Source organism: Miniopterus schreibersii (genome assembly GCF_964146895.1).
Source record: "Miniopterus schreibersii genome assembly, chromosome: 13".
Taxonomy (NCBI): domain Eukaryota; kingdom Metazoa; phylum Chordata; class Mammalia; order Chiroptera; family Miniopteridae; genus Miniopterus; species Miniopterus schreibersii.
Genome location: NC_138113.1, coordinates 14,437,277 through 14,451,754, shown reverse-complemented (window position 1 = coordinate 14,451,754; position 14,478 = coordinate 14,437,277). Strand labels below are relative to the sequence as shown.

General features: G+C 34.6%; 1 protein-coding gene across 2 annotated transcripts in view; it reads right to left on the bottom strand.

Moving 5' to 3' along the window:
* Positions 1-2,572: 2,572 nt before the first annotated feature.
* The window catches only part of SPAST (spastin), a 43,241-nt gene continuing 31,335 nt past the window's right edge, over positions 2,573-14,478 (bottom strand). For both annotated transcript variants that reach the window (XM_081157308.1, XM_081157307.1), the window contains exons 13-17: positions 12,645-12,687; positions 11,592-11,671; positions 10,142-10,212; positions 8,818-8,858; positions 2,573-5,491 (exon numbers count right to left, since the gene is read on the bottom strand). In XM_081157308.1, coding sequence (XP_081013434.1) covers positions 5,369-5,491; positions 8,818-8,858; positions 10,142-10,212; positions 11,592-11,671; positions 12,645-12,687 — 358 coding nt within the window. In that variant the 3' untranslated portion in view covers positions 2,573-5,368. The remainder of the gene's footprint in view (positions 5,492-8,817; positions 8,859-10,141; positions 10,213-11,591; positions 11,672-12,644; positions 12,688-14,478) is intronic.

Sequence of the window (14,478 nt, the reverse complement as noted above, 5' to 3'; positions counted from 1 at the left end):
CGAAGGAGCCGGCTAGAAGGACTCCGAGCCGGGCTTTCAAGCGGAGGGTGGTTAAGATCGGAGAAACAGGGGCCTCAATCACAGGTTGCATTTAGTTGTTCTGTTTAATCCCTTCAGCATGGAACGTTTTTACTTGATTTTCATGACCTTGCCACTTTTGAAAATCACATGCCAGTTATTTTGTAGCATGCTCCTGGAGTAAATTCAGGTTATGCATCTTGGACAGGAATGTTACTGAGGTGATACTGCATTTTTCTCGTTGACCTATTATGTGAAATTTGGCCCATTAATGATAATTTTCATCATTAGATTGAGGTGGCATCTGCCAGGTTTTTCCACTAAAAACTCCTTTCTAATATTTTGTGGAGATGTACTTTGAGACCATGCAAATATCTCATTCATCATCACACTTTCAATTTGTTCTTGTATTTAGGATTTATTTAGCCACATTGACTCCTGGTTTATTTTATGATGGTTTATAATCCATTACTATAATTACTTATTTTAATGTTCAAATTTGCCCAGTGGGAGCCACTCCAGTGACTCACTCTTGCCAGTCTTTTTTTTTTTAATCATCATCCAAGGATATTTTTTATTGCTTTTAGAGAGAGGAAGGGAGAGAGAGAGAGAAACATCGACTGGTTGCCTTGAGTCTGCACCCCGATCAGGGATCAAACCTTCAACCTAGGTATGTGCCCTGACCCGAACCAAACCCGACCCTTCAGTGCATGGGAAGATGCTCCAGCCAACTGAGCCACACCAGCCAAAGCCATCCTCGCGAGTCGTTGGGCACTTTCTTCTTTTTTGGCACAACATATTCCAAGTTCATCATGTACAGGAATGGACAAAAGCAGGCTTACAGTTGTTTGTATGGAAAATAATACAATAATTGTTAAATAACACAAGGATAACCCGTTTCAGGTACAACTGTAAACCTACTTTTGCTCACCACTGTATGTTCTCTGCCTCAACCCTGGAATTGGCCATTTCACCAAGGAACCCATGTTCCTTTAGTGGCTGTTATGGACTGAATTTTTGTGTTCCCCATAAAATTTATATGTTGAAGCTGTACATTCCAATGTGATTGTATTTGGACATGGGATCTTTGGGAGATAATCATGGTTAGATGAGGTCATGAGGATGAGTCCTTCATGATGGGATTAGTGCCCTTTATAAGACTCCAGAGAACTTGCTGCCTCTGCCAGGTGAGGACACAGCTACAAGGTGGCTGTTTGCAAGCCAGTGAGAGCTCTCACCAGAAACCAAATAGGCCAGCAACTTTATCTTGGATTTGCCCACCCTTCTGAAATGTGAAAATAAATGTTATTTAAGCCACTCAGTCTATGGTAGTTTTGTTAGAGAAGTCCAAGCAGACTAAGATTTTTTTTTTTTTTAAGTATCTTTATTGATTTCAGAGAGAGGAAAGGAGAGGGAGAGACATAGATAGAAACATCAATGATGAGTCATTGATCAAGCCCACAACCGGGCATGTGGCCTGACCGGGAATCGAACCCCGATGGCCTGGATCCTAGGTCAATATTCAACCTCTGAGCCATGCCCGGCCGGGCCAGACTAAGATTTTGATACCAAGTGAGGTGCTGCTTTTAAAAACACCTAAAAATGTAGCAGCTGTAGCAGACTAAGACAGTGAAGAATTTGGAAGGCAAGACATGGGTGTTGTGTGTGTTTTGGAGGGTGTAACTGCTCCCAGGCCCCTTAATGGAGCAAACTAGGGAATATATGTATATGGATACATACACACATATGTACATTCACACACATCTACATTTCATCTATTTTTATATATCTTAAATCATGAATTCATACTCTTAAATCCAATCCCAACCCAACCTCACAGGTTTCATTTTAGGTTTTGCCCTTTTTCTATTCATAGCAACTTTCTCTGACAGTGAGAACAATCAACCTTTCACAGCATCCAGGTTATAATAACCTGGATGCTGTGAAAGGTTGATTTTAAGCTGTCACAGTGAGCTTTCCGATTTTGCCCACAGTCCAGTCCTTAGTTCTAGGATGTCCTTCCTCCTAAGGTATTGCCCTTCTGGTTTCAATGGATATCCTGAAGTGTAAACTCCTCTTAGTGGAATTTGAATTTCAAACTCTATTACCCCAGCAGTGGCTACCTCCACTCAGTTCCTTAGACTTTGACTATTGCTTTCTGCTGGGTTCCTCTGAATTATCACATTGCACAGGTACAATTTGAAAGGAATTTGTAGGCAGATTTTGGCTTATATATTTGAAGCTCTCTCCTTTTTAAGATTTCCTTCCTAATTTCCAGCTGTCCTAGAAGACGCTAATGACCCCTCAGCTGAACAAGACGGTCACATTCTGCTTGAATTCTAAAGCTAGTGAATGTGGACCTCTCCTAGTATATTAGTTTGTGCAGTTGCTGCCTGTTTGATTACTCTATAGAGTCTTCTAATCATTTTTGTATTTTATTCTGAGTTTATAATTGCTGTTGGCAAGAGAGCCCAATACAAGCTACTCCTTCATTACCAGACTGCAACCTCTGAAATCTAACAGAGTTTCAAATAAAAAAATTAAAGGCAAAATAAAGTTTGTAATTTATTTCCAGTCCATTAGGATAAACACCACTTTGTGCAACCAAACCTTTTAATTCATTTCTTGTGAAGAAAAGTACAAAAGACCAGATTAAAATTGAGACAAGCATTTAAAGGAAAATCCTTGGACTCAGAGTCCAAAAACAAACTGTGAGTAATTCACTCTACCAAAAGAATTTTTTGTACAAAATATAAAGAATTTTACACTATAAACAAAAACTGCTGTATATTTACATGTTAGAATTCTAGCATCTGCTTTGCCTCCAATTCTTTCCAAGCACAAAGCATATTTGCAGGTCAGGAATCTGATAACCTCAATGGGCAAATTGTCTTAGAATAAGCTTTCACACTTAAGATATCTTGAAAGATAGTATCGGTTCTTTCCCTTGGCTTAGAGTCCAGTACATCAATAAGTTTTAATTTAGTTTACAAAACTCTGCCATATTAACATGAAGAGCACACTAAAATTTAACGTTTAAGCATTACCTTTTAGGAAGTAATATGACACAGAGCTCAATGCAAAATCTAAAAGGTTACAATCTACGTCTAATATTAATTCAAAAAACCTCAGCAACTTCTATGTTGAAAAAGACCAAACCAACCTCTTACACATCCTACTATTATTATTCTCCTATTTTAATGGTCCTTCTATGAAAGAAACACAGCTGAAAATAAAACTTGGTCATAGTAAGTCAGAAAATAGTTCTCTAGCACTAGGCTCAACTTCAGACTTGATCAGGAAAGTAAAACCACTTCTATACACAGATGGATATTCATATATCTGACTCAATGTTTATGATAATAGTAACCTGACTTTTACATATTTTAACATTTGAAATTTTTATTTAAAAACTTTCCCAATAAAAGTGACCTATATTAAATTATTGCTGATAAATTATAATTTTAAAGATATTTTAAAAGGTGAGCTTAAGCACACAGACCTTTAATATGACTAACCAGTTATCCAAATTTCAATAATGTTAATCCTCCTTTTCCAAATGAAAATACAAAATGAAATTTTGAGCTTTGTTGAAAATGTTTTATTTTGGGATGTTTCCAATTCTTGTCATCATGTATATTTCATCATCTTTGATCACCAATTTTATAATGGATGCTTTAATGTTTGACACCTTAAAAAGATGCATGGTTCTGGCTTACAATTTTTTTTCTGTTTATCTCAACCCTAATTTTTATTATCCAGGGAGTTCAAAAGTCATGACTAGAAGACATGTTGATTTAAATTATGTCTACAAACCCCATATGATGTTAAGAAACCATACATCTATATTTAGATAAACCTTTAACAAGAGCAAGATTAAAATGAAGAATGTAAAAGAACAAAAATAATAATAATGTATATCATCATAAAATTCTTATCTAGCAAGGGGCAAGGTTTTAACTTTAATGTGTTCTCTCAAAACCAAAGATATTTTTCCTAAATGAAAAAATCTTTGTTCCTACTGTAAAACTATTCTTTTCACCCATGACATTTTACATAAAAGCACCAAATAAAATTTCTGTAAACAAACTTTTAACCAGTAAACTAAGGGCAAATATCCATTTGCCTTTATTACAACATTTAAAAGGCTGTAATACGAATCTCTACTTCCTACAATGACATTTTTATAACAAAAAATCAGGCATACTTATACAAACAAGAAACAGAATTACTGTACATTTTGGAGGAACAAAAGGCAGATTAACAGACTACAACTTGTTTGTTAACAAAGTGAGCACAAGAAACCTATAAAATTATGCAATTTATAAAAATTCAGTAACTTTTTAAAGTTTCATTGAAGGGATTAATAATTACTAAGACTAAAAGATGGTAGATCCACTGGCTTATCCTTATCCTGTAAACAGTAAGAAAGTAATAAGCAATAAATTAGAAATGTCTTAGCTCCCAGTACTTCCCTTTTCTCACACAGGAACCACTTTTACAGCTGTTAAAATTGACTTTCTTAAATATTAGAGTAATTCTAGCAAAAGATAAATTCCATTAGGAATAAGTTAACAGTCTACAACAGATTTCTAACAAATGTATTAGAAAAAAATACTGTGGTCACACAAAGATTGATCTACATGTTGTATGACAGAGTGACTCAAAAACTTCCGAATTTCTCTTTTACTAGACTTGTTTTGTTACTTTCTAAATTGTTTGGTAGGAAACATACTAGGAAAATAAAAAGTGAAAAGAATACAATTGTTTAATGTCTGTAGATTTATGGAGGAAAAGCCTTCAAAATCCTTTTTCCTATTACTGTTACACAGAAAAAAGTTTCATTTGGCACACAATTTGTAGAAAGAAAAGGAAACTTAATGTTTGGCATTCCAATCACCCATAGTAAAGACAACAGTAGGAGAGGAAAATAGGTAAAATTTCTATTTTAAAAAAGACGTCAGAAGACAACCAACGGCTGTTGTATCTTTTTACCATTTACTGTCTCTGAATACTTTCATCTGCAACACAATATACAAATTATTATTTACATCTGATTATATTGGTAAAGAAGGCTGGAACCAGTTTTTATTGTGCTCTAACTTACAGTGCCCATCAGGATAACCATGACCATCAAGGCAAGAAGGCCTTGAATAAAATATTCCATTTGTGTTGTATATTTTATTTTAATTTGTTTTATGGTTCATCTTCTGGGATGCTCAAATAATTTTAAGACTCTGAAAAGTCCTGTAAACTTAGGCTGAGTGTCTGTAGCTGATAACTATTCACTGAAGATGGTGTGTTTCTCTCTTGGTATGAAAATGTTCTGCAGGCTTACAAAGGTATTTGCTTAAACAGTGGTATCTCCAAAGTCCTTGTTCCAACGTACATATGCTTCTAAGGTTTGAGGGCCCACGCTGCGCTTTATCTTTTTCAAGGATTCAGTGAAGTCAGATAATCGAATATTTCTCATCTAGATTTTAAAAAAGCACATGGCAATACAAATGATGAACACATATACAGTAGTTAACCCAATAGTGGATTAAATGATGTTTATTCATGTCATAAATATATATAGATGAATTCCTAAAAAATCATGCCAATCATCTTTTTTTACAGATACACGGTGGGGTAAAAGTAAGTTTACCATTGTTCATATGGAAAATAATACAATAATTAATAAATAATAATAGAAGAGTAAACACTGTTTCCCGTACTTACAACTGTAAACCTACTTTTGCCCCATCCTGTATATTAGGAAAGACTGCCATATAAGAAAACTTATACAAATGCTACACTAATATAGTTTTATTACATATGTTTAGTTTCTTAGGTATTAACATTTAAATCATATTTTCCCATTATCAAAACAAGAAACAATCATTATAGAAAATTTGACAAAATATAGACAAGCAGAAAAAGAATCACTCACTCACAGTTCCACCATTGAGATATACAACCACTCCTTATCTCTTTCCAATTTTTTCTGTATATAGGTTCACAGAATTTTACATTCTCAAGTCTCACTCACTACATACTCTAGCTAAAATTCATGCTAGGTTTACTAGAAAGGAAAGGGGGATTATAAGAAGCATATAGGACTTTTAAGAAAATGTCTTTAACTATAACATGTATGATGCTTGTATGTGAAATTTTCTAATATTAATTTTCTAATATTTCTAATATTAATATTGCTTATAATGTATTTTTATATTACTTGGTCTTATTTTATGACACTGTAATTGGCTTTGAGAATGTAGAATAAAACAATGCTGAATTAAAACATATCTGTATTTACCTAAGGATTTTTAAAAGGCAAAATGGAATTTGGCACAAAAGACTAGTATTAAAAATTGTCACTAGCCTTGGCTGGGTAGTTCAGTTGGTTGGAGTACTGTTCTGTACACCAAGAAATGGCAGGTTTGTAGGGGTGCAGCCAGGAGGTAACCAATCCATGTTTCTTTCTCTCTCTTTCTCTCTCAAAATCAATTTAAAAAACCAAAACATATCCTCAGGTGAGGATTAAAAATTTTTCACTAGTAGATACACGCATATTTTGCCCCAAAATAAGAAGTTAAAGGAGAATTTGAGACTAAGCTTGAAAAAAATCTTATCTGTCTATAGTCTTTTTATTACTCATAAAACCCAGTCTAACTACTTGACATCCTCTCTGGTATCTCCAAAAGCACAGAGAAAGAAAATCACCTACACTTGTAACTTGTAGCCTAATCTGGAAAATCTTAGTCAAAAAGAAAAAGGATATATTATTTCCACCCAATCACCAGATAGGCCCTGCATGTTTCTTATTTAACTGTAAAAAACACACGGGCTCTCCCTAACGTCAAAAGCGTAGAAGAATGGCGAAATGTAATGTGGGCATTATCTGTGATAGTTCCTGAAAACAATCTGTTACATAAATTAAGGTTTTAAATGCTTCTGATGAAATTCTAATTTAAGTATGTAATTTGATGTATACATATGAAATTTATATATGGTTATTTAAAGTTAGTAAGAGACTAATGTATACAATAGGAAAAAGCAACTTTTCTAGTTTAGCAAGCAGTCACCTACTTGCTTTCATAAAATTATTATAAAATATTAATGTATCAAAGCATTCCATTTTAGGTACAAGCAAGCTGCCTTCCTAGTGGATCTCCATAGGAAATGTCATGGGCTAGGAGCTTGAGACAGAGTGCAGAACACTTGCAGATGTGGGGATGAGTGAATTTTGCCTGTGAAGTCAACTGAGAACTTGCAGACTACTTCTTACTAAAATTTGCCAGTTGGTGGTATTAGCTCATTACTGCCTTGATTGGTCCCTTTATTTGTATGGTCTTTCCAAGGGACAAACACAGAGGTCTAAAATGTCACACAATGGGCCTTTCCTCAACTTTAATCTAGGGGGCCAGAGTATGAGATATCAAGTTTACCTGTCCTGGATCTGAGTCAGGGAGTGGTGCATGGAGAAGAAATAATTCATGCTTGATGCTTACTTTTTGGGTAGAAAAGTTCTATTAGATCTATGCTATAAGAACATTTAAAAAATAATGTATTTGTGGGATGTTGTTAATAAATTATACTTAAACTATTAAAAAACCCCTAAGAGCCTGGCCAGCAAGGTTCAGTGGTTGAGCACTGACCTATGAACAAGGAGGTTATGGTTCGATTCCTGGTCAGGGCACATGCCGGAGTTTCGGGATCAATCCCCAGTAGGAGGCATGCAGGAGGCAGCCAATCAATGACTCTCTCATCATTGATGTTTCTATCTCTCTCTCACCCTCTCCCTTCCTCTCTCTAAAAACAATAAAGACAGCCCGGCCGGGCGTGGCTCAGCAGTTGAGCATCGACCTAGGACCCAGGAGATCAGGGTTCGATTCCCGGTCAGGGCACATGCCCGGGTTGAGGGCTAGGCGGCCGATCAATGACTCTCTCATCATTGATGTTTCTATCTCTCTCTCCCCCTCTCCTTTCCTCTCTCTGAAATCAATAAAGATATATTTAAAAAAAAAAAAATCACTAAAGACATTAAAAAAAAATCTCTGACAGGTAAGTTACAAATATAATTTTATTATTTTTTATTTATTTATTTTTTAAAATATATCTTTACTGATTTCAGAGAGAGAGGAAGGGAGAGGAAGAGATAGAAATATCAATGATGAGAGGGACATTGATCGGCTCCCTCCTGCATGTATTCTACTGGGGATTGAGCCTGCAACCCCGGGCATATGCCCTGACCAGGAATCGTTGAACTGCGATCTCCTGGATCATAGGTTGAGCCATGCTCAGCCCATTTTAAAAGTCTGTTCACACAGTTATGATCATTCTGCATTTCCAATTTTATGTTTCTTAGGCAGGCGGTAGTTTTCAAAAGAAATTCTTTAGTATCTCATAAGAGGGACTACCATATTAAGAAAACATAATAAATTACATTACAATGGTAACTGTATTATTTTTATAAGGAGGAAAACAATGAAAAACTAACAAAATAGAATATCAAAGGCTTAACCTGTTACAAGTTATTTTCAAAATGTATAAAATCTTTATTTCCTACAATTTTCTTGTTTAGTATTTATGTAATATGAATCATTAGAAAATGACTTAATCACTGTGTACAGTATTTCTGTTCAATACCAGTGAACAACGTAAGGTATTGTAATTGGCTAGGCCTCAATATTTTGAAATGAAACAGTTATTTTTTTCTAGTTTCTAATTAAATAAACTATAAAATCCAGACAAAACATATGTCTTATAATACAGAGGACCAAAACCAAGAAAAGGTAATTGTAATATGGTATATACCTCACTGGCAGACATATTCTTCACTTGTTCTGGTTTCAGTTCTGCAAAATATAAAAGGCAGCCACTTAAGAAAAATTTTTGAAGTTTAAACTGTTGAAGAGTAAAACCAGGTACAATGACCTAAAAGTATGTGTTCAATATAAATCATTATGTTAAAAAAGATATATATTAGAGCACATGCAGTATATACATGCTTGGAATAATATTCCTTTTTAGGAGTAACTGGAAGGCATTCAATTTCTTTGGATATTGTACAAAAACCACAGATTTTACAAATTTGAGAGTAAATTTAAAATAAAACAATTTGTTCTTTGCAAAAGGCATTAGCTTTTATTTAAATCTAACAATTTTTGTCTGCTTCAGAAAATAGCCAAAATATTCTAAAACTACAAATGATTTATACTTTAGCTATTGTTTGCGTCCCTATCTGAACAAGGCTTGCAACAAGAAAGTCTGACTAAAATGCTTTATTCAGTGTTTCAAAATACATTCTCAAAGTTACACTTATTACTCTCCAAAGCATCAGTTCTTAACCAGGACCTCGTTTCCCTGTAGGAGATGTATTCTGGAAGTTGCATGTTCCATGTTCTATTTTATCATCATAGCCAGTAATCTGAGTGTATACTTGTCTATGCTGTCTGTGGAAAAGTAGCTGAGAACATCTACTCTAAAGTTATAGTGTAGTGAGTTTAACCTAACCTGAAAATGATCAGTTGTGGTATTTCAGAATCAACAAATTACCCTGAATCAAAACATAATGCATGATATATTTTGCTGCAAGTCCTCAAAAGTTAATATATAATGATAAAAGTATAAATAGTTATATGAGTTCCCTTCGACACATTAATTTCAAGTGACATTAGAATAGTGAAATGAAAAGCACCAAAAAAACCCATTTTCCATTTATCATTCTTTTTTGCTTGCTTGAAAGTTTCCTCCTCTTTGAGTTTTCTGCTGCTTAGCTACTATCAACAAGTGAAACCTGTTGTCTAAAACAGAATTCATGGTCCACTGACCCACAGACTACTGTATGGTCTGTGAGCTGAAAACAGTTTCACATTTTTGGGTTTTTTGTTGTTAATAAAAGAAAAGAATATGCAATGGAGAGTTTATATGGCCACAAACCTAAAATACTTACTATGAGGCCCTTTACAGAAAACTCTGCTGACCCTAAGTCTAGAAAGTACATTATTTCAAGTTTCCCAATGATACAGCTTTACTGCTTTCCTACTAATAAAGAGCTCTCAATAGGGAATTCTTATAAATTTCTGAAAGTGGTCTAATGAAGAGGTGGTATAGATGTTTCAGGCTCTTGTATACCTACCTCGAATAGGACCCAGAGCTGCATCTTTTGCCAAAGCTGTTAGATCACTTCCTGAGTATCCATCAGTCATTCTAAGAATGGGAAGAAAGAGCAAATTATTTTCATCTTTGCAGAGTTAAAATCTCCATGTACTAAGAGTAAAACCTACTTTGCGTTTGTCATTAAGCAGACTGCTGTATGATTTAAGGGCACAGAAAGGCCCACTTGCTAAAAACAAACCAAGCCGTCTACTGCTGGCTCCTTCTTATAATGCCTCAAATTTTCATCATTATAACCATTCCTTTAGATTAAGGCACACTTTATCTCCAGGAGGCTCCATTAAATTGTAAACATGTCTCCTGGAAATGTAACATCTATAAACCATTGCTGGCCAACTGACACGTAACCACATTTACTTCTCTATAAGTTAATGAGTCATTGTCTTGACAAACAGCACTGACTTGATGGAATGAGGGCCAAAGTAGATTTAAAATTTTAATTTATTATTTTTAAATTATTTATTTATTGCTTTTATTTATTTTTATTTTTTAAGCTTTTTAATTGAATTTATTGGGGTGACATTGGTTAATAAAATTATATAGATTTCAGTTGTATAATTCTATAATACATCACAAAGATTTCTTTAAATGTAGGACAAACGGGGTTAAGGAAGGATCTTCCGTAGAAGACATTGGCAAAAATAGGCACACCTGAATGGGAAGCCACAGTGGAGAACCTGGGCAGCCAAGAGATTGCCAAAGGGAACTAAGAACTAGGGAGGCAAAGGAGAAAAGGAAAATAAAACAGGGCAGGAAAACATTTACTTATCGTGTACTACGTTAAATAGCTACACAGAGCAAACGCTATTAGCAGAATTCTTTATTGGAATGAAAAAGAAGGATCTCAATATTTCAAAGTAATGAGTTTGCTCTTTTTTCATAGTTACCTAGGAACTCAGTGTTTACTAAAATTACTAGCTACTCACATAACTTATTGAAGATTTTATATTACTTTATATTTTTTCCAGTGATTAAAATTCATGAATGCATCTCCTATATTCAGTTTCTACTTAAGTGTACCATTCATAAAAAAAAAGTTAAAGATGAAAAAGTTAAAGAAAATTATGTGTAATGCAAAAGAAGTTTATATGAAAATATGTGCTGGTATGGACAGATATGAGATACTTTAAATTTTTAAAATTACTTTAATACCACTTACAAGTTTTAACAAATTTATAGAAAGAATATTGTACTATCATAGATATTTAGGTCATGTCTTGTATCTAAAAATTGAAATTTAGATATCATATGTATAAGAATAAGAGATAAGAAAGAAGGTAAGGAAGCAGAGGATGAGACAAGTTTTCTAATACATTACTCATTTTATATTTGAGCTTACTTTAAGCAAAACAGAAAAGGGTTTCTTAAAAAAAAAAAAAAAGCCGTAACACAGACCAAATCAAATTACTCACCTAGCAAGCTGTGCTAGTTCTTTTTGGGTCAATGGGCTTCCCTGTTTACATAATAGATTTTTAAGTAAAAGCAGTCGTGTCTGAAAAGAAATGTTAAAGAAATATCAGTCCTTCTAAGAATTAGCTTCATAAAATACCAGGAATCAAGTTCAAATCTTAACTCTCATTTAGGAACTGAATGACCTTACACAAATCACTCTTACCATTTAGTGCCTCATTCATGTCCTTTAAAACTACCATTTTTTGAGAGTTCCTGAGAGAGGTAAAGATAATCCAAATAAAGCACTAAGGAATAGCTACTGTTACTAACAAGGGTGTTCAGGGTCTGAGCTAGACAATGTAATTAAAAAAAAGAAAAAAATTTTATACAAGTATAAATTCATATAACATGAATCTCACCCATTGTAATTCAATGTAATTCAATGACTTAATAAATTTAGTTTGCAACCATCACCATAATCCAGTTTAGAACATTTTTATCACCCCAGAAATTTTGCTCATGCTTGTTTGCAGTTAATTCTCATTCTCACCCTTAGCCTTAGCAAATCATGGATCTGCTTTGTTTCTACAGATTTGCCTTTTCTGAACATTTCATATAAATGGAATCATAGTGTGTAATATTTTACATCCAGTGTCTTTCACTTAGTATAATGTGTTTGAGGTCCATCCACATTATAGCATATAAAAGTAGCTCATTTCCTTTATTGCTAAATAATATTCCATTAAATAAATATACCTCATTTATTTATCCATTCACCAATTGACAAATATTTTAGGTTCTTTGCAGTTCTTGGCTATTATTTAAAATGATGCTATAAAAATTTTTGTACATGTCTTGGTGTATGTATATGTTTTCATTTTTTGGGGGTAGATTTTTAGGAATGGAATTGTTGGGTCTTATGGTATTAATGTTTATCTTTTTAAGAAACTGCCAAACTGTTTGTCAAAGTGGCTGTACCCTGGATTGGAATACTCAATATTGTCAAGGTGGTAGTTCTTGTTTCTGCTTTAAAAAAAAAAAAAAAAAAAAAAAAATCACAAATAGATACCTACCTCCTCATTTGGCAAAGACACGTATACCCGTTTGATGAAACGCCTAAAAGAAGGATTCAAGCAATTTAGAAACATAGTTTTGAATGTAAAGGTACCTCAGTTTAAGTAGCACATGACAAGGAAAACGCTTTAAGTATAATGCTCAAGTCATGTGAATGCATTTTAGTAATCAATGTAAAAAATTATTTTTAGAGTTACTCTTTTAAAACTCTCTAATATTTTAAAATCCTTAATTCAATACTGTTAAAATCAAGTTAACCATTTAGGTATGTGCATGTTTTTAAAAGCAGTAACACTGTAAAACAAAATATCTGATATAAGAATTTCAACAAAGACATCTTTGCTGTCTTTTTTTTTTTTTTTAATGTTTTTATTGATTTGAGAGAGGATGGGAGAGGGAGAGAGAAACGTCGATGAGAGAGAAACACTCAGCAGCTACCTCCTGCATGCCCCAGACTGGGGATTAAGCCCACATCCCAGGCATATGCCTTGACTGAGAACTGAACTGAACTGGTGAGCTCTCCGTACACAGGATTATGCCCAACCAACTGAGCCACACAAGATAGGGCTTTGCTGTCTTTTTAAAACTAAAAAAAACACCCAAAACTAAAACCAAGAAGGCAACAGAAACAGAAATCTAAACTCCATCATAAAGAAACTAGGTAATGCCATAGCTGGTGGCTAAGTGGTTAAAGTGCCTGCCTGAGGACTGAAGGGTCCAGGGTTCAATTCCAGCCAAGGGCACATACCACGGTTGCAGGCCATTTGGGGCATGTGTAGGAGGCAATTAATCGGTGTGTCTCTCACACTGATGTTTCTCTCTCTCTGCCCCCCACTTGCACTCTCTCTGAAAAGCAATGGAAAAAAATGTCCTGGAGGCGGGGAGAGAGGGAGGGAGGGAGGAACTAGGTAACATTTACAGAATGTGAATGTATGAGGGTTGCCTAGGGCAGTGAAAAGTACGCTGACGAAGGAGGGTACACACTGGGGATCACAGACATGCATGCCAGGGCAGTTTTCCAGAGGAAACAGAGAGAGCATACTCTGAGGGGTAATAAAGCCAAACCCCCCACACTTAGACAAGCATGTGAAGACTGGCTCCGTAGATCATGTGAACTCTCATCAATAACAGGGCAATGGCAAGGGAGGCGAGACTGAACAAAGAACTCAAACACACATCGTCTTTGTAAGAAGACATCAGTTAGTCTGGCAAGATGATAAACTGTCTTACAGTGACCAATCTTTATTAGTGAAAGACTTGATCAACCCAATGTCTTATTTACACACACACACTTGTTTATCAAATAGGGGTTTACTACTGAACTAGGGAGACTGTCAGTCCAGGGTATTCATAGGACAACTCAAAATACTTGCTTGGTACCTTACTTTTCTAGCTCCCCTCCTACATTATCCTTCCAAAACTAGTTTTTTAAGAAAATTCTTATTCAAATAAAAATAATAAGCAAAACAGGTAAAAGCACAAGACTTATTTTTTAAAAAATACTGTCAAAAGCCCTGGCCAGTGTGGCCAGGTTGAGCACTGTCCCATTCACTGAAAGGTGGCCAGTTCAATTCCTGGTCAGGGCACTAAAAAAAAGGGTCAAAATACGGGAAAAGAATACAATAAAGCATAGATAAAATGGAGAACATGTACAAGAGGATTCTGCCACAGAGTGAATTAAACTTTTAACCAAATATCTTTCCATGAAATATAATAATTTAATGAAAAAAATCTTCTATGAAACAAGAGCTCATTGAGATATAAGGGCTCAAGAAAATGACATATACAAAGGCTCAAGAAAAGAAGACAGTGGAAGATGAAAAAATGGACCAC